General features: G+C 26.5%; 2 protein-coding genes across 2 annotated transcripts in view; both read left to right on the forward strand.

Annotated features, from left to right (window-relative positions):
• The first annotated feature begins 117 nt into the window (after positions 1 to 117).
• Positions 118 to 9111, forward strand: LOC107441280 (uncharacterized). The gene is made up of 8 exons (XM_016054480.4): positions 118 to 225; positions 1453 to 1562; positions 4063 to 4133; positions 4980 to 5071; positions 5161 to 5266; positions 5621 to 5725; positions 5911 to 6113; positions 7965 to 9111. The coding sequence occupies exons 1-8, from the start codon at positions 178 to 180 to the stop codon at positions 8139 to 8141; spliced, it is 912 nt and encodes a 303-aa protein (XP_015909966.1). The 5' UTR covers positions 118 to 177; the 3' UTR covers positions 8142 to 9111.
• Positions 9112 to 19675: 10564 nt separating this feature from the next.
• The window catches only part of LOC107441289 (serine/threonine-protein kinase 26), a 40093-nt gene continuing 37639 nt past the window's right edge, over positions 19676 to 22129 (forward strand). Inside the window, exon 1 of the mRNA XM_071182231.2 lies at positions 19676 to 19892. Within this exon, the coding sequence (XP_071038332.1) occupies positions 19785 to 19892 (108 nt within the window). The 5' untranslated portion in view covers positions 19676 to 19784. The remainder of the gene's footprint in view (positions 19893 to 22129) is intronic.

Here is a 22129-nt window from a genome sequence, read left to right on the forward strand (position 1 = left end):
CTCTGTCTTTGTTAATTAAATATTTTGAAACTAAGTATATATGTTATATTCCACTAAAAATGGGAGATAATTGTAAAAATAAATAAATTTAAAAGTTAAGATAGACAAAAGTAAGCAGCTAGAAGATTCAGATGTCAACTTTAATCAATAAATCAATTTCTCTCAAGTTCAAGTTTCATGTCTGTAAAATTTTTATCTCATTTTTTCTATTCTTGTTTAGGAAACGTAAGTTATTTTGAAAAAAATTAACTAAGTTATCCGACGTTTAAAACTGATGTTGTAGGAAAAATATTTGCGTATATCGTTTTACTTATCAGAATTTTGAGTATATAAAACGTTATTATGTATGGTATCACATTTGCTATGCGCATTCGTTTTTTGCGTGCTCTCAAAAAGTGTAAACTTCTTTTTTGCTGAGTATCATTGATAAAATTGTAGCTCTCACTCTCTTTTTTGATTAATCAATTGACAGCCCTGCATTCTTCTAAAGGTTTTATCAGTGTTTTCATCATAGAAAAAAAATGGGTGAGAATTTCTCACCCTTTCTCAAAAACAGGGTGAGATTTCAAAAAGTTAAGTGAGATTTATAAAAGCTAAAACAACAAAAAAACTCTTTAAAAAAATTCTTTCTTTAATTATAATAAATTTTTAACGTCTTCTATTTTTAAAACCATTGAATATTTTGGTGCATCATCACAGAAGATTTTGCCTTTACAAGGTATTTGTCCATCTTACATAAGTGCATAAAAAATTTGAACGTCTTACATGAAGAAACCTTACCTACGGTGAACACGTGATTGTAGAGAAATGTGCTCTGAAAGGGGTTCCGTGGTTGTGTTCTGTTGTTCGAAAAGGTTCTAAACAATACTGGTAAATAGGGAAGCTAGGTAATGGGGCAGATGATGAAAATAATGAGATCTAGGAAGAAAAGTGAAACGGATTTTTTTCTAAATGGCGTAATTCGAAGCTTTTTCCAAAATGCAAGAAATTCGCGAATTTTGAAATTGATTTATAGAATGCGCGAATTTCTCGCGGTAATCATTTTTTAATGCGAGAAAAGACAAAAATATGCGAGATTCTCGCGTTCTCGCGCTGTAGTGAAAACACTGTTTTATATTGCATAATATATATTAAAGATATTCGTGCACTTACGTGAAGATTGTTGAAGTCATCTTGCTATAGTTTGAAAATTTTCTTTACTCAATAAAATTGAGTTGAAATTTTTATTAATATCTTACTTCTTTTACTATACATAATATATAAAGACTATGTTTGCTTTTCTGCCCTGCTTATTAAGAATAAAATTTTACTTCTGTTTGCTGGGTGTTGTACTTTTTACTTTCTTTGTTCTTATTTGCTTAGTTTTAAATTTGTAATTTTATTGTCATTATTCTTTTCTGATTCAAATATATATATATGTATATTCACACGCACATATATTTACTTTTTTAGGGATTTAATAAAACTGGACGGTTTTATTTTCCATTAAAGTACCAAAGAAGTATCAGTATGACGACCAATGCACCAATTTCTTATTCAGTATTTGAAATAGAACAGGATATGTAAGTTGATTAAATATTTTTTTTATTAATGTAAGCATCAAAGTAATTTTAACATGATGAAAATTTTGCTAAAGAATGGTTAATGTTAAAGAATGGTCGCTGCATACGCACTTAATTTTTCCAAAAAGCTGCTGATATATTTAATTATTTACGCATATGAGCAAACATAATTAAATAGGTGAGTTCTGCAAAGGAAATATTTAATTATGAAAGGAATATTTAATTATGATTCGGTTAAGAATTAAGTCTCACTGAAGATTTTACAAAGCAACTGTAAAATGCTGCAGCTAAATTATAATATTATTTTTCATTGGCAGCTGATGAGTCTGCAAATGCCAAACATCGACTAAATTATAGCTATTTCTCTTTTTTTGTGTTTTCTCTGACATTTCCATCATAACTGAAGAATTAGTTGAAATGAGCTGTAGGGAGAACACAGCAACTGGTAAACATAAGCTTTCACCTGAAAAGTTTTACGTATTAAAATCACATTGTATTACTAAATTAAAATATCAGTTGTAATTATCTTTTTAATTGTCAGTTTGGAAAGATTATCTGATTTGGTTTCTTGTTACTTGTTTTATTTTCAAAACTTAAATTTTAATATTATATATATATACAGGGGTCTGTCTTGGTATTTCTGAGAGGTAGGGTGATCTGGGGTAATTCCTGATCAAAAAACGCAAACATCTATTTTGTGAAAAAACTATTCGAAATAGAATTTTAATATTTACTGGAAGTTTGAGGCTATATGAGATGAGTCCAATGCCACCTTCTTTTGTTTGAAAATCTAATTAGAATTTGAAAGATTTTAAATATTTAGTGATCAGGAATTACCCCTGGTCTTGATCATTACTGGGGTAATTCCTGATCACTTCTGGGGTATTTATTGATCACCAGTTTTTGTTGTAAAGGGACTGCTTAAAAATAATTATATAATGGTAATTAACAAATAAGACATCAAGATCAAACAAATAAACCAAAAAGATATGTTTAAGCAGCTAATAAAATGATTTATTTAAAAGCAAGAAGAACAATTAACACCTTAAAATTTCAAAAATCTTTGTATTGTGCCATACATTTTAGGCAATCAGCCAACTCATTCTCATGTTCTTCTGAAATATAAGAGAGTTCCCACATGGGTTATTTTTGCTGGATTTTTTAACTTCATTTAGGGAAAGTGTAAAGTTAAGTAAGGTATGTCAACAGCTCTGGCAGCAGCTCTCACACTGAAATTTTCATTTTCAATCATTAAAAGAAATTCACTAATTTTGTTTTCTAGAAGCTTAGTATCCTTTTTAGGCTTATAATTTCTTACCATATTTATACTAGGCTAATTTATTAACTTAAAAATTATTCTAACGATGTACACACATAAAATTAAGATAGAAGCAAAGTAAGACAAACCAGAAATGGTGCAAATCAGAATACAGTCTTGTATACAGTTAAAAACAAATTTTGTGATGACAGTTAAAATATATTTTATAGTTGTTCCACTTAATAAATGTGAACTGTTATTTAGGAAAAGACAATTAGGTATTTATAAGCTATTTTATATACTATTTATAAGAAGAAATGACAATGATCAGGAATTACCCCAGTGATCAATAATTACCCCATCTGTAGGGGGCAACATTTGATATAGTTTCCTATAATCAATTATAATGTTTACAGTAGATGTGAAACAATTAAACAAAAGCTCCCACTGTTTTTATATCAAAGAAAAAGAAAGTGTCTCAAAATATTTATTACTAAGAGAAGAAGGGGGATCTTTGCAGAAATGTGCACATTTTTAAACCCATTTTTGAAATGGAAAATACACAAAGCAGTTTAAAATATACTTATTTTGTTAGATTAAACAATAAATTATTATTAAGTAAATGTAGTTATACTTTAGTAAAGTGTACAAGCATTCTTGTCCATGTCTTAAATTTGAAAAAAAAAAAAATTTTTTTTAAATAAAACTTAGGTGATCATTATTTACCCCAGAAACAGAGTGATCGTGAATTACCCCGGGTCACCCTATCTATTTTGTAAAAATCAACACAAGTATGGATTTATCGTTTCCTACGGGATACAAAAAAAAAAATTAGGAAAAAGTATTTTCCTAAAGTTGAATTTGCGACGGTATCGCTAAACGGTAGAAAAATTTGGCCGGGACTGACCCCTGATGTTCATACATTATATATATATATATATATATATATATATATGTTTGTTTTGACACTTGTTCTGGAAATAATTCTGAAGAAATAAACTGGTTCAGGCTATAAATCAATGTTAACTTGCAAATACTAGGGTTTTAAACTTTGGTCGAGAAATTTAAAAATAAGAACAAAAGTAATAAAAGTTGTTTTCTATTTTCATTTTCACCTTAGGAAGTTTCTTTGACTCACTATGCATAAAAAATTTTGTTGATTTCAGAGATATTGCAAAATCAGTAATTTTTCAAGCTATTAGTTTTAGAATCTAACTAATTGATATGTGCTATTTATTGCAGTTATAAAGGTGTTACTGTAAAAACTCATGATTTAGTCTTATCTGACACAGAATTTGAAAAGTCTTTATCTGGTGCGTACTTAACAAATTTGTATAGTTAAAAAATTTTGAAATATGTTTTTAAAATATTTAAATTCATTTTTACTTTGTGCTTTTAATAGTATGTTTGTATTTAAGCTAATATTTAAATGTAATTATTATTTACATTTAATGTAAATACTGAATGTTCTGTAAGGAAAAACAGGTTAAAATGAAAAAAAACTGAGTAATTATTTATCTATGTTGCATTTTCCCCATCTAAATCATTTTTTTAATCTGATTTAAAGTAATAGTTTTGTACTTGGAAAATAACAATATGTCATATAATAGAGTCAGACAAATGGGATACAATAAACCACTCCAAATAATGAGATGTATTAATTTTTAAAACTAAAAATTAGGTAATCAGTATTTATCCTCATCATCTGCATGCAGGAAAGAAGGGTTATGTATTGTTTGCTGAAACACAAATATCTCATCAAACTCAGTTCAACTACATTATTAAACATGCATATTGTTAGTAGGTAATAAATATATTGTGGATATAATGCCGAAAGATGACTCAAGTCAGCAATTAGCAAAACTGAAATTATGTCTTCTTTTTGGCGTTTGTTTATGTTTTGTAAGTTTTTTTTAAATTTTTTTTATAGGAAATGGAGGAGCCCAAGTTATTAATACAAAACTCTTGCCAATATACCCACATTCTATTTCTGAGCTTTCTTTCCGAACTATTTCTGAGCTTTCAAAAATATAAAAGGCTTTAAATAACTTTCCGGGTATATAATTTATACAAATCACTGACTTAGTCTCTTTTGGCAGTATTTAGCTTTCATTAGATTTTGGTTTTTCATCTTATAACTTTAAATAAAACTTTTTTAGATTCTTTAACAAATTGGATAAATATTGGTATCAGAGGTGTATGGTTCAAAGTAAATTTAGAAAAATCTTCATACATCCCCATTTTAGTAAAGGTGATTATTATTCTCAATGTATCATATACTTTGTATTTTTATTGATATATTTATTTTTATATCAATATTTTTTCATTTCAATTTTCTAGCATGGTTTCTCATTTCATCATGCAAAAACTTCCTATGTTATGCTTACGAGGTGGCTGCCAGGAGATGAACCTAATTTATTGCCCCAATATCCCCACACTCACATTGGTAATGTTTCATTCTGCTTAGTTTTATTCTGTGCTTTCTTTTTCTAGATTTATTTCATTATAAATTGTAGTTGACTTGAACTTAAAATTTTTGACTAAAATTAAAGATGTGAGTTATTTCATGTAGAAAACTTTTTTCATAATTCTTTCTAATTGTAGAAATTCTCCTTTATCAAACTTCAGATGAAAACAAAAAATAATTAAAAGCAAAAAATTAACTGAAATTCCAAGATTCCATAAATAAATTTATCATTGTCCTTGTTAGTTAAATAAATAAATAAACATGTTTTCTTCAATATGTTTTTTTTTTTTTTTTGCTATTAGTTTTTTTTTTTTTTTTTTTTAATCTTTTCAGGTGTTGGAGGAATGGTTATCAATGACAAAAATGAAGTTTTAACTATACAAGAACGATTCAATGTTAAGCCTTATTGGAAGCTCCCCGGAGGTTACAGCAATCCAGGTAATTGAGGAAAAACAATAATAAAATTAATGTTTTTTAAAAAATTCATTTTTTCCAATAAATTTAGAAACATTTAACAGTTTTTGCAATTGCTTGTTGTATTTTTTATCAACAAAATATAGCATGAAATATATAGAGAACATGATTTTGTTCCTTGATATAAGATATGAACCATACATTCATAGGTGAAGATTTTGCCCACACTGCACAAAGGGAAGTTTTTGAAGAAACTGGTATTGAAACTGAGTTCAAATCTGTAGTTGCATTGCGTCATCACCATCAACATATCTTCAATTGCAGTGACATCTACGTTGTGTGCTATTTAAGGCCCCTTAACTTAAATATTATTAAAAGCAAAGATGAAATAGCTAAATGTGAATGGATGAATGTATGTATTAAAATTTTATATTTTTTTTTACTTATTTTATTTTTTATACTTTAAAAAAGTAATTAAAAAAATTTATTATTAATTTAAATTCAAGAATAAAATTTATGCACTAAGTATACTCCACTAATTGCTTCTCATTGTTTTAGGCTCTTATTATTTCTTTTTTATGGTCTTATTAAAATACATGCATGACATTTAAGATAATATTTGTAAAATGAAAGAGCCAAAATAAACTTTTTAATTATCTTCAGTATTCTATTAACTATAGATTTAGTGTATTAGAAGTTTTGCTATTTCTTTTTTGGTGGACTATTTGAAACATATGCCTGGCATTTAAAATTATACTTATATAATGAAACAGTTAAGATAAACTTTTTAGTAACCTTCAGAATTCTATTTCAGCTGTTAAAATAATGAAAGCATTTTCTAATAAATTATGAGTGTAATATAAATTTTTTAATGCATGTTGAGCAGTTTTATATATAATTATAAGTCAATTGAATCCGAATTCCTGAAAAGTAACTGAAAAACTTAAAGGTGACATTTCTGATTGAAAATAAGTGTACAAAACTGTGCATAAGTTTTACGGACTGGGTAAACATTGATCGTGGGCTTAAGACTCAAAATGTGTAATTTTAATTTTTTGTCAGCTATTTGACAAAGCCCTTTCTAAATTCTCTCAAAATATCAATTTTTTAAACATATCAAATGTATATTACCAAACTGTTTTATTTGTGCATATTTTTATGAAAATTTAACATTTATTGGCTTATATTATTTAAATTGTACTTATATTTATTTAGGTTGTGTTAAGCTTTTATTGCACGATAAAAAGTATAGAGTATTTCAACAAACCTTCAGTTGACCCAGGCATTAGTGCAATTCTCCTTTTCTTCTCCCTTTTGAGTGCACTCTTATTTTGTGTTTATGGGTTTGTCATCAAATCAAACTGTTTTTACAAGCTTTAAAAAAAATTTACAAACTATGCAATTTTCAATTAATGTTGAGTTAGTAAATTTTTTTGTAATATAAAATTAAAAAATTATGTCTTGTAAAGAAAAAAAATGAATTCTAGCAAAAATTTCAAAATAAATCTTAAGACATGTTTTTTTAATAAATCATTGTTATTACAAACTTTTCTTATCAAATATAGTTGTGCATAGTATTTAAATATATATTTGAAAGAGCAATAAAATCTAATATTTCTTTGTAAGTTGAAGTTTAGGTTTTAGAATCTGTCATAAAATGTCATTGCCAGGAGCATCGACTTTAGTTAAATTTCTTTTCCGGTAGACTTCTTTTTCTTAAGAACTATCTTAAGGAAAAAGTTTAAAATTTGAAAACACTGTTTTTTTTTCATAAGTTGTGTCCCAAATGCACTGCCTTTAAAATAAACAATTATAACGATTGTCAAAAATGAACTCAAAAATACACACAAGTAAAGGATGCAAATGAATGACAAACTGGAAAAAAATAAAAACTATGAAATTCTTATGAATTATTATGGAGGTCTATCAGTCAAAGATTATTATTATTGTTTTGATGCAATATATCATATAATATTGCATTGATGTTTAACTTTGTCTTTATTAACTGTGATATAAATAACATTTTTGTTCTTTCACTTTTATAAATTTATTTGTGACCCCTAATATTTGCATTTTTCTGTGATTGTTTTTTTTTATAAAGATACTAAAAATATGTATGAAGGGCATTGATTTTGGAACGCTCTTTGTTTATCAAGTCCAGTAATTTAGAGAATTATATATTTTCTTAAATAGCATTTTTTTAGCTCACATAGTTTTCTTTTTGTAATTTATTTTAGTAGAATTTTTCTTTTTTCCCTTTTAGGTGGAAACTTACAGAACACATCCTGAAGTGACAGATTTCAATCGATTTATTATGAATACTTTCTTAGAAAGTCAAAATATGAAACATGCTATCATCTCTTCACCAATTCTTTCTTATAAAAAAGATCGTTATGACAAGGTGTATCATGTTCAACCCATAAATGAATCAAAAAGTTGACTATGATCAGCATTTAATATTTAATCTAACAATCCTCTATTTTTAGTACAAAGAAAATTTTTTAAAAATAATCTAGATTTAGATTACTTTTATAATTATTTAAAAAAATTATTGCTTTTTATTAAAATCTATGTTTTTAATAACGGTATAATCTACTTAAAATAGTTTTTCTTATTTGTGGTCCTAATCCAATCTATTTATAATTAATTGTATCCAAAATTATGGTTATAGCTTACTCTTGCAAAAAATTTTATGTTAAATTTGCACAAAAATATGTTGTGTTTTCAATTGCCATGTAGTATGAAATTTAAATTCATTTTTTTTTTTATCTAAATAGTGGTATTTCTTCATTTTTATTTGTAATGAATTACTGTTTAAAATTTATCGTGGCATAATAAATTTTATCTTGTCTTTTTTTTTTTTTCTTTTTTTTTTTTTTTTTTTTCAATTTTAATTAACATGAAATTTACTGCAGGAACTTTATATGCAAGTGCGAAAATTTTTGTTGCTTTTAAGCTTATACATTTGACTTTTACTGTATACAAATGATATGTACCTTGTCATTGTTAAAATTATATGCTCTTATTGTTGAAATTATATGCTGTTATTGTTGAAATTATAAGATGTTATTGTTGAAATTATTTACTATTATTGTTTAAAATTATTTTAAACTACTTTTTGTCACTAAATTTATTTTAATTTTTTTAGCCTTGTTTTTTTTAAAAATATATTATAATACTGCAGACACTTCAACATGTAAGTGAGAACATTTTCGTTGCTTTTCCTTATGAAAAGGAAAGGTATAAAATTCAAATTGTTGCTTTTAAGCTTATACATTTGATTTTTACTGTATACAAAAGATATGTACCTTGTCATTGTTAAAATTATATGCTGTTATTGTTGAAATTATATACTGTTATTGTTTAAAATTATTTTAAACTACTTTTTGTCAATAAATTTATTTTCTTCATTTTTTTTATCATTGTTTTTTTTTTTTTTTTTTTTTTAAAACACTCTTACGTCACAGGTACAAAATACACATGTAGTAAAACTCCATGAGTTTTAAATGATAACAAAAGTTGAAACCAATCTTATAAAAAGTAAATTTTAATATCACTAAAATTAATTCACTTGATAATGGAGTATATATTTACGCATATACACTCAAACTTGTTTTTGTGCGATTTTTTTTTCCCTGGTCAAATGATAATTTCAATCAAATTGGAACATAATTGCAGAAGTTATCGGTAAAAAAAATTGGTGGATTTGATCTCCCATTTAGTTTTTTTGACGTGTCTGACGTCGCATTACATTACATAAGTATTGCGTCTGCCAATTACATTACATATAATATATTTAATTCTATAATCGCATTAATTTAATTGTTGATGCATTGATCGCAAGTAAACATTGGAGGACATCTGCATTGTGTTAGTTCAGGTATTCCTGAAACAGACTAATGAGGTGACTAGTCTTATGCTTTGCTTTGTTTTAGCAAGTATGTAGAAGAAGTTTAATTGACGGAAGCAAATAGTTATTTTTCATCCGTCTCTGACCTGCGAAAGTGACAAGTTCTCTGAATAAGCGGATTTGATACAAAAGAATATTACATGTGTCTTAATTTTTTAATCATATATTAATTAACATGCTGCTTTCACAATCCTGGATCATTAAAGTAAGATTCATTTCAAAGCGTAAAATGAAGGTAAATTTATTATATTTTCTATTTAAATATAAATTTTTATTTCATTTTTAGTTATAATCCCTAAAAATGAATAAGGTTCAAAGCAAAGAGGAAGGTAATTTCCTTAGAAAGGGAGACTATGATTTTAAAACTTACAGCAAAAAGGGAAGGATCCACAGCTCTTGATGACTCTACAGGAGGGTTTTCTTATGCGGTACATATTCACCACATGAAAATACTTTTTCAATTTTGTTAGAAAAGCTTATTCTTTTTTTAGCTAATCGTGAACTACTTTTGCAATTTTTTTTTTTGTGTGTGTGTTTTCTTTTATGCTGTCCCTATCCACGGCACAAAAATAGGGTTGAGTGTATCTTGCAGTATTTTTATATTTCGAAGGTATTTTAAAAGAAAATGTACCTAAAAACCTCAGCAATGCAAAGAGTGATGTGAAAGACTTCATTTGCATTCTTATTTTTGGATCAGTCTGCATAGGGACTGAGGGTGCGCGGTATTGGTCCTCGTTAAACTGTTCTACCCTAAAGTGCTCGACGTCGCGTGCAGGTCGTCGGGCTACCGAAGCGGGGGTGCCATCCCCTCAGCAGAGGATCAAAATTGGGATGGCATGTCTTCGGATCATCCTCAGGGATGCTTCCCAGACCGTCGCCAATAGCCCATTGTGCAGCTCTAGTGCGACGTAAATGAACTACAAACAAGCATTCTTATTTTTAAGTCTAAAAATTCTAAGCTAGCTCATTCAAAAATGCAAATTTTTTTCCACTTGGGTATTAAGTAAATATTGTTCTGAATTTATCAACAAAAAAAAATCAATTTAAAAGATTGAATCTAGTTTCAGAAATTCAAATTATTTAAAAAAAATTGTTTATCAAATTTTGAATCACAGAGGAAAATCTTGTTGTTAAAGATGGCAATGTCATCCTAAATTCTAAAATTATTGTGAGTTCTCACAAGATTCATTTATAAATTTAAGTGTTATCAAAGTTTGTTAATACATAAATTTATGGGTAAACACTACTATTCCATGCTTGCACTATTGTGAATTAAAAGTTAAAACCTCATTCCCTTCTCTTATACATTTAAAACAGTATGGAGTAAAAATTAACGGAAGTCTCATGAAGAAATAATTTGATGTTTAATAAATAAACGTGAGTAGCCAAAATAGGCGATAACGCTCAAAAAATATCTACTAACCAGTGCTTTTTATTTATCCTCAATTTTTTTAAAATTTTCTTTTAATGTGTGCGAATCAATTAATTTTATGAAATTAACAAATATCTTATGACTAGTAATATCTCAATAATTAATTCCTAGTTAATTAATACTTAAAAATAATATTAAAATAATTGAGTAAATAAACTGTTAAAATTGTATAGAATAAAAAAAATTCATGTTTATTAAATAAACATAAAAACCAGTTATACATCCTCTTTCTGTAAGTTTAGATACCAAAATCTAAAATTGGAACAATATTGGCTGTTCCAGAGACTGAACTCAGTTCCATGAAATGAAACAATATATATATATTTTTAAATCCTTTATATCTTAACTATTATAACGATTTTGTATCCCTCAGTGGACTGATCGTACGGCACATTTCCCATTGGATCACCGAAGTCTAGTATCATTGGCTGCGGTTAGTGAGCGGGTGGGTTGATCAGCATGAGAAGGGATCGAGGGTGCGCGGTACCTGTTCTGGTTAAAGTGTCCTGCCGAAAAATGCTCACCATCACACGTCGGTTGTCGGGTTAGCAATGCTGGGAAGCCATCATCTCTGAAGAGGATCGAAATTGTGACAGCATATCTACGGATCATCATCAGAGATTCTCGAGCTGTGTAAAATGTAAATCTTATACTGTTTTTACACGTATATTATCGCTAAATCCAAGCACTATCTATGCACTTTAATAAAAGGATAAGGCGTTAGACGATAGGTTGACGTTGAATTGTTACAACAAGAATAGTCCTTAAATTATTATTTTTTAATCTGGGCAAAAAATTAAAACAAGATATTTATTTTACAGAAATAGGTAGCTGGAAACCTTTAAGGTTAATCTTTTAGAATCCTGAAAGAAGAGATGGAAATTAACGAAACATAAACATAACCTATGTCAAAAACCTATTTCAATAAAGTGTAAGTAGTTATTTTTTTTACCAAAGGAATCACATAAAATCACTCCTATTTTTATTTTTATGCCAAACTATTATTATTTAGGTGCTTTTTATGATAATGTTTCTAAATTTAATGTACGTCGTAACTTTTAATGAAATGTCAAATAAAATAATTTGTATCTCGATGTAAATTTGTTTACATTTGGTTAAAATACGCTTTTATGATATGCTTTAAGAATAAATTTTGCTTTTTTTTTACTAGAAATTTTTAATTTTTTCGTCACCTGTTTATTATATTTAAAATATTCTTTTTTTGTTATTATACCTTTATTATTATTATTCTGTATATATTTGAACATTTCTTATATTCATAATTTATCTAAAGTTTATATGCATCAATAAGATTTTAATTTAGAAAATTAACCATAACAGAGTATCCAAATTATTCAATCTTGACAGGATTCATATATTGTCAAATTGATCACTGTTGAATAATATGATTGCTTATTAAAAATTTCTAATGTGATGCAAATTTTTACGTTTTAGTAAGTATTATTCATTTGAAGCTATACATATTATTTTACAGCTTTTCAAAGCTCTCCAATGCTCCAAAGGTTTCAACTTTAATGAGCAGTCCTATAATTTTTTTAAACAAATGTAAGTGCAGACATAAATCTAATGTAAATTTTATTTTAAAATTTAAAAAAAAGTCTTTTAAAACTCATTCAGCTAGATTTTCTTTTTAAAAAAAATATGGCACTTATTAGTTATTGGTGTCATTGTTGTTTAATTGTGGTATTAGGTGTAGTGGTAATAGGTGTTTAGAATACACTAGTATATAGGTGCAGCAGCAATAAGTTTTTATGATTGTCTTTACTGGATAAGTTCCAAAAATGTCTTATGAAGGACATAAATAAAGAATTTTGATCATATGAAGGTTTTAGTGTATTTGTTTTTTTTAATAAATGAATCTCTTTAACATATTTAAAACCATAAGATACTTAGTGTGTTTAGTCATAACACTAATGTCATTTTCAAACAATACAAATTACATCTTAATCAATCCAAAACAGATTAATATTCTATAAAATTAATAAATGAAATAAGTATTGAAATTAGTAAAATTAATAAGTAATGAATTTAGTTTAATTAATAAGTAAAATTAAGTAATTTTTCTGTAAATAAGTAAGCCATGTTCTAATTCACTCTATCTATGCTCTAAATATACTATTTCATATAAAATCTTGTTAAACTTTCTTAAAAATGTATTTATATGTTGATAAACTGTAAAAATGATGCCCCTATTTACTTTGCAACTTTTTAAATCTGGTAACATTAGAAACTACATTATTTAAGATATATATTTTTAAAAAAAACTTGAATGTTTGTAAGTGGGATAGTCAATCAAGATTGCCCAATAACTTCTTAATTATTTATTTTTGCTTAAGTATTTTCATAGTTTTTTTTAGAGAATTGAGAAAAATTACAATATTATTATTTTATAAATATTTCATTAACTAGCATAATAATTTTGTAATTTATGAAGAAAATGCATTTGATTTTTTTCTTTCTATCCAGATTATCTGTTTGTGATGTTATTCAAGTATCTTAAAGGAAATGAATTTCTCCTTTAATGAATTAGATAGCTCATATTGAAGTATGTTTACGTAATTTTTATTCTCTTAATTTACATATTTATATTAGATCTTTTAATCTGAAGGAATGTAAGTTTGGAAAAGCTTACTTGTAATATTGTTTGTATTAAGTAGTGCCTGCAGCATTTTAGGTTTAACATGTTTACTACCAAGTACTTTGCCAATGGATTAGATCTTGTCCGCTAGTTAATGAAATAATGAATAATTTTGTATCCAGTTTGTGAGATTTCATATATCAAATTTTAAGTTTTTTTTATTTATTAATAAACATTTTTTTAAAATTTTGTTTATAAAAAAAGTTAGTCAGTAAGATTTTTAATAAATTTTTCATATTATATTGACTTTATTCCACTTGTGTCACTTATGAGAGCAATTAGCAGTTTTGCGTCAGTTCTTATTATTAACTGAATACCCATTATAATAGTTTAATCAATAGCAAAATATAGCTATTATGCAAAAAACTAAAAGACATATATTGACATATTAAACTGAAATAATTCTAATGTCTTTTATCCTGTATTGTTTATTTTCATTCCTGGTAGCTTTTCATTATTAGATTATGCAGAATGTGTTATTAGCAGGCATGTGATTCTTTCACTAATTTGCAGAATTCCACGAATTTCAAGACCGCTAATTTGCGGAAGTCCGTGAATCAATAATTTATATTTCGACAAAATTTTCTCAAAGTTCCGCTTGTATAAAATTTTAAATTCGTTACATATGCAAAATCTCGTTAGTTAGATATTTATTCCTCTCTTACCAGTGTCCATCCCCCCCCCCCAAGTTCTCATTCACTCACGATAATGATTTTTTACACTAATTTTTTATGCAGATACAAAAAGCTGCTATAACTTCATTTTTAAAAATCTGAGATCAAAAATTTAGAGCTTTGAAAAGCTAATGAACTAAAGTTCAAATAAAGATGATAATTAAAAAAACTGAAATATTAGCTATACTCAATCTAAATTCAGTACAAGGGATTTAACTTATGTCCTGTTTGTGGTAAAATATTTTGATGTATTATGTACAATTGACATCTGTTTTAATGAAACAAAGAATTGCATTTCCTCTTAAAGTGATATTGAATTATCCAAAGTTACATCTGTAAAGTTTTATGTATGCGTTTTCAGTTTTCTGGATTTAATTATTTTGTTTTTATACGTATGTAGCCTAAAAGAATGGAACAAAAAGTAGTAGGAAAATCTGCTTCTAATGCTGCAGTTGAAAGTAACCAAAAAGATGGGAGTAATAAGGTAAGTAGATTTATTTATTTTTATTTTTTAAATTGGCAGGTTATAAATTACTTTTTATTACATGTATATTGAGATATGTTCATTATAACATATGTTCATTATACATAAATGTATCAGAATTTCTTATGTTTATTATCTTTGACAATTTTTTAACAACTTGTAAAGATTTAACTTTAAATACCGCCCTCTGTTGGTTATAATTTGAAGACAACTCATGGAATTTAGACATTTGTATATTTTTGTTACCCTAAATTATATTTGTGTTTAATGTTACTTATTTTGATTTTATACTACTTAAAAAGGACTTTTCAAGCAATAATTTTGTTGAAATTAAAAAATGTTTTATAGCTTTTCAGACTATAACTATAAAAATATGTTAGTTAACATATGGATTGTAATATTCACTATTAAATGAAATTTTTTTATTGATGCTTGTTGCTCCTTCATATTAGTTGAAATTTAAGGGAAAGACAGCTCTCCTATCAATGTTTTCATTTGTTGAAATGCTGAAAAAGTTAATTCAATTTCATTTCGTAAGTTGGTTTGAAGCAATTTATAATTATATAATACATTAAAAAATAATAAAGAAGCTGTTTTATTCAGTTATTTGTTCATAATTTTTTTACTGTATTTAACTTGAGGTTTGTTTTTGGGTCATGGTTTTCATTCAAAAATATTGAGGTACCAATTCAAAACCCTTAAAATTTGAATTTTTTAGAAATATTTTTGAAAACAAATATTTTTTAAGAATGCATTTGAAAAAAATTAAAAAATGTAAATAATTTGTATTTAGGTAGTAAAGAATGATAAAGGTGTTTTCCCACTATGTGAAATGTTTGTAATTTATTTTTCTTCTAATTTATTGACTCTACATTCTTTTTTGGGTCAAAGCCTTCTTCAAAATATTTTTCCTTTTAATTTAGTAATTTGTGACTAAATCAATGTTTTAAATATTTAAATTATATTGTATTATTACAATTAGTTTAAATTTATTGTCAAAACTGATATTTTATCACCCCCCCCCCCCAAAGAAAATAATAATAATTTTTTTATTATAATTTACATAATTACTTCTTTTCAAAAAAGTTATATTCTGAATGAAAGACATTTTTAACAAAGTAAAGAATAACGTTTCTAATGTCTAGTTACATCTTTTTTTTAATTGTTAATTTGTAATTGTTAAACTGTGTTTCTGAAAGTAATCGTAATGTTAAAACAAATTTTATGATTCATCTCAAATGATGGATTAATCTAATAGCTTTATTAATTACACATTACATCAGAAAACTGACTTGTCTTTAGTTGCCTTTAAAATTTGTGGGAATAAGTTTGAAAGGTACCTTGCTTTTTCTTTTTTTTTTTTCAAGCAGACTATTATAATTCTTTAATAAAGGTGATAATGAGAGTCGAACTAGATAAAATTTTATCTCATTTCAGTTCTGAGAATACTTATTTAATTTGATTGATTTCATTTTAGAAATTTTTTTTTTGTTTCAGCTTTACATCTGATTTAAATTCATCAAAACGAAGTTTCGTAATTTCCAGAACAAATTCATCGACTTGAGAGTAAAAGTTTTTTATTTATTTTGCATATATATTTGATAATGTTTTAGAATTTTGTTATTTCTTTTTTGTTAAATAAAATGTATTTTGATTTATTTTGTTGAATTTATTTTGCTTCAATTTTTGACATTTCATTTATTTTAAAACATTTTCTTTTTTTAAAAAAAATTGCTTATTAAAAAAGGGACAAAAAAATCCAAAATATAATAAAATTTTTGGTACTAATTAAATTAGGTGCAAATTGTTAATTTATAAAAGTATATCGACTAGTTTCGGAAGAAAAAAATAATTAAGGAAGTAGTTGGAAAGTTAGCATTTAAATAAAATGAATGATGGCTCGAATTTCCTCTGTAAGAAAGAATCTTATATTTCTAAAATTAAAAACGAAGTAGTCTGACTGTTGTGTAGGTTTTTACTCATGGATTCTTAATAAATTGCTATTTGCATATGAATATAAAATATTCTTAATTCAGCAGTCTTAATGTAAATAAAAATTGATGCAAATTATATATATATCTTCTTATCATCTTATGCATAATATAATTTTCCTCATACACATTTAAAAAAACATAGTCTAGTTTTTTTTTGTGCCAAAGTTAAATAACTTAATAAAATAAATTTTTTTTTAAAATTGCATTAAACCGTACTGAAAATTATATTAATGTACTGCTAACAGTTACTGTAGAATATATTATGTATATAATTATAGCAATAAGTTATGTAAAAGTTCTTTTTTATGAAATTGTTTAAAATATAATATGCAAATAATCATAAAGTCTAAATAAAACACTTTCTTTTAGCGCTGAAAATATTTGTTTTATGCAAGAAAGAAAATTTTAAAATTTTGGACAACAAGGTCTTTGTTTTTATTTACAATGTTGAACAGCAGTTGTGAATTCATTTTGAAAACTGTTATTCAAGAAGGATTAATGGTTTTAAGTAATTCCTCATATATTTTATGCAAATTTTGGATGTATGTGAAAGAAAAAATTTTGAAAGCTTTGATCTGTAAATATGTGGTAATAGTTTCGAAGAAAAGTTTTTTATAAAGTAAATATTGTCTTCACGGAGTCAATGTGGTGGTTTACAATTCTGGTTTTAGATTTGATCATCCAATAAAGAAGCTTTTAAATTGCTCAAAGATGACATTTCTCAAGGAAAATTATCATCAATAATATGAATCCCCTTTAACATTTCTTTTTCTTCAAAAAAGTTTTTTAACCAAACAAGATATTGTCACACGATTAATATTGCCATGTTAGCAGAGGAGGAAGCATTAAATTTGCCAAAAAGACCCTGTTTGTGCATCAACTAAGTATTTTTAATTTAGTAAAATTGTATGCTGTACAGTTAAAAGATAGTACAAATAAATAAAACTGAATCAAAAAGAATTTTACTCAGTATGTATCCTGAAATCCAACAATTATTCTTGATCTAATGATTGGATTTCCATGTACTCAGGCAATCTTAATGGTTCAAGGGTGATCCTTAAGTGTGAAGTGATCCTAAAGTTAAAATCCTTAAGTGTGAAGTGATCCTTAAGTTAAAATCAATCTCAAACTTTATTTCAATAAACTTTCTACTTTTTGTTTACTTCGAATAAGGATTCTTGAGTGTCAAAATATTGGAATAGCCCTATCTTGAAAATATGGTTCCAATAGTTGCGCCAGAAGAGATTTCAAAAGTTTAGGCTTCTTAATGTATGATTTCTTTTCTTGTGTATTTTGTCTACATCCAGAACTATTTATTTTGTCAAAGGATTTTGGACACAGTTCTAAAACTCATTTATTGAAAGATAATGAGTATTATCGTAGGCATAACTTTGTGTGGGAAATTCCAATTACTGGATCAAAAGTCATTAAAATGTTCATGTTGCGCACTTTGCTCAATTACTATATTTTTAATAACCATTAAAGTATAAATTTTTGCTAGATTTATTTATTTTGTCTTTTTTAAATTAATCCCATTTAAGATACTGTTGCAAAATGCTACATTCTGTTTCGGCATTGAAGAACACTTTATGAAATACATGGACATTTATGCATAGACTAATCTGATAACTTCTAGTGTTGGCTGCCTCTTTAGTTTTAAAAATTCGCAATTACTCATTCCTGAGGAATATAGATAAAGAGAGATTTATATTATTAATAAATTATGGTGAGCATAAATGTTTGGGAACGTATGCCTTCAGTACAAGCTTCGATAAATTTGAAATATAATTAACTTTCCAAATGTAATCAACGGCTTTTTTGTCAAACATATACGAAATATTTAAACCCTTATGATTGTTTAATTGATACATCAAAAGCAAAAATTTTCTCTGAATAAAAAATTTTTTTCTTCTTAAAAAATTTCCATAATATGGAAAATAGCTTGGTTTAGTTTGTCCAAAAGTTTTAATTAAAAAAAAGAATCAAAAGTTTGAATTCCTTTTAACGTTATTTTACACGCTATATCTCTGAAAAAATTTACTCGATTCTCTAAAAACAATATTGTTTACCTACTATCATAAAGCTCATTTATCTAAAATAATCTCATTTTAAAAAATAAATTTATTAATACCATTTCTTAATGACTTCATTCAAATGACAAGGTATGAAAGTTCGCATCATACTGAAATAAATTTTGTATGCATAAATTTTAAATTTAAAAAAAAAATCTAATCAATACTTCCAGAGAAATAACAGCTTAAAGAACTAGCAAACGTGCATAAAATAATTAGATAAAAGAGTGTAAAAAGTATCTATAATTTTAAAAATACGCTGTTACTAAAAGTGTAAAATAATGGTACAGTGAAGAAAATTAACATCTATCACTAAGGCTGAGTGTTATTTTGTAACCTTTTACATATGTTAATGATGATATTAAGATGTTAATGATGTTTCTTTTCTTGCGTTAAATACGCTCAGTTGTGAGAACCAGTGAACATTTTTTTTAATAGGTTTTGTTCCTAAGAAAGTGATAACTTATGTTACCTCACTTCCTAAGTTGTAATAAAAACCGTGATTTTTGCATTCATGGAATAATGGCCTATTTCTGAGGACGATCATTTATTATGAAAGCAATACGGGTGGGCAGTTTTTCCTACTAACATCCGCCTTCCACCACAGGAATTCAATGAAGACTTTTAAAAAGTCTTAGCGAGTTTCGTCACAGTATTTTGGACTTCTGAGTGTTGTCATTCATTTTTTTATTATTCTAAGCATTCACTGAAGGAACAGGTCCAAGGCTCTTGAGTTAATGATTGCTGGACCGTGAACAGGTGGCACACGACCCTGTTCAACTTTATTCTTCGTGGTCATTAGGGGGCTCACGACACCATCCGTCTATTATCAGTTGTTTATTTTTATCGATATTTACAATGAAGATGCCAAGATGGAAAAAGCAATGGATTAGGATGCATTATGTCGATATTTGGAGACGTAGAAATACGTGGTTTCAACCTCCGAAAAAAAAGGAGTATTCTTTGGTAAGATTATATTTAATTCTAGCAAATTAGGAAGGAAAAAAAAACAGTTTTCTGTATGATGCATATAGAAGACAGATTTTATAAGTAGGGGGGGGGGGAATTACATTTCGCTTTCATTTTGGCATTGATTTGTATCTACCGATAATTCATTTTTTAAATTTTTATTAATAATCCTATGAAACTTCATTAATCAAAAAGTCACTTAAAATAATAAATCAAAAAATATGTTATTAAATTATCGTTTTTAGATACAATAATTACCCACTTTTGACGTAGCTTAACCAAAAAAGTTTTAAATAATGAAGAAATTATCTTATTTAAATTCCGATGCAAATTACAAATGCAAACGGCAGGCATTATTTTGTATAATTCTCTCTGATAATAAATTTAAGCTACTTCAATCATACATACAAAATTGAATTTTCTGTTGTCGCTTCTAAACGATATATCAATAAATGAACTAAATAACGAAATATTTATTTTTATGTTTCGCGCTAGATATAATTAAAAATAAGATATTTGAGCCTAATATTTATACACAGTCAAATGTATATGAGAAAGAAAAAAACATGGATGAATATTTTTATGTTAATTTAACATTACAATGAATATAAATTATTTTTATTATTGCAATTGCATTTATTTAATATGTTGCGATAAATAAATGGCTTTGTCAGTCATAATCATAAAATAGAGTGTAGGAATTAATTGCTCTCGATGGCTACAACTTGTTTAATGATATTTATTTGTAATTCTTATTGCTCACGGAACATTTAAAAGTTTATTCAGTAACTCGTTTAGAAATCAGAACTGTTACTTAAATTCGAATTCAAGTGATCTGCTTCACAATTGTATTATTCAATTATTATTTCACTGTTGTATTTGTTGTTTCATAATATTTCCCGGAAAATGTAAGTTACGGAATATAAAAGTATTAAAAAATATATATTTAAAAAAAATGTTGAAATCAATTTTTTTTTTAAATGTAGTGCAATTTAATTTTCTTAGAAGAATGCATTTTTTAAACATAAAGTAAAATTTACATATAAGGTTTAGTAAATGAATAATTTTGTTAATTATGCAAAAATATTTTTTTCGTATACATACGATTTAAGTAATTTTTAATCTACAATTCCTATAAAATTTATTTTATACGTTTTCCTGTTTATTTATTTTGTTCAGATAATAACTAATGTGATAGCAGATGTAAAAGAATAATAAAAAGGTTCATGGAGAACATTCTAGAGTAAGAAAACTAAATACCACAAATAGAGAAAAAATTATAATAATTATTTTTTTAAAAACAATACAGAAAATAATAAGAACAATATTCAGATCAGGAATATTTTAGTGTATGTCGTGATTGTGTGCAGTTTTAAGTTTGAATCATACATGACTTAGGTCCCCATGGTATTTGATAAGGTCAATTTCTGTGACAAACTCTTTTTCTTCCCCTTCTTTTCTTAGTTGCTCACATTTATTGAAAAATTTTAGAGGTTATTTAAAAATATGTTTTTTTGAAAAAAAGATAGGAAAAGGGACAATAAGAGTGTATCTTAGAACTGTATCCATAATCTTTCACTATCTAGAGCAGTGATTATCAAACTTATTTCTTTTACCGCCCCCTTTGAAAATCAATTATTTTTCAGCACCCCCCCATTTTTTATACACCCCTAAAACTTAAAAACCACAATTTCATTACTTTAATTAATTTAGTTATATGTATTAGTCGGTTCTGATGCTTAAACTTACATTCTAAACTAGAAATTTTTACCAGTGAGAGCAAATTGTGGGGATAATATTAATAATATATTTTAATCAAATTAAAAGAAACAATATAAATATGTAATGAGTTTTCGTTTTTATACTAATCTAATGAGATGGATGAATTTGATGATATTTAATAAGTTTGTTCATATCAGGTTCGAGTTTACTCAAAAACAGTCGTAAGTCGCCGCGTTTGGTAACTTGCAAATGATTTCTCTTTTTAGTAAGCAGCGTTGTCACAGCGCTAAATCCACGTTCACACAAATATGACGATGGGAATGCTTTAAAAAACCGTTCAACGATAGACCACAATCAAGGGTACAACTGCGGAATTGACTTATGTAGCCAAAATTGTTGGTAGCCATTTTTGTATTTGATTTTTATTTCTTCGTTCGTTGTCAGTTCTATAAGTTCTTCTTCCAACTGGGGTGATATTGCTATGTTGACATTTGAAAAAGGATCTAACACCC

This window comes from Parasteatoda tepidariorum, chromosome 4 (assembly GCF_982258835.1).
Source record: "Parasteatoda tepidariorum strain Cologne lab strain chromosome 4, Ptep-v5.0, whole genome shotgun sequence".
In the NCBI taxonomy this organism is placed as follows: domain Eukaryota; kingdom Metazoa; phylum Arthropoda; class Arachnida; order Araneae; family Theridiidae; genus Parasteatoda; species Parasteatoda tepidariorum.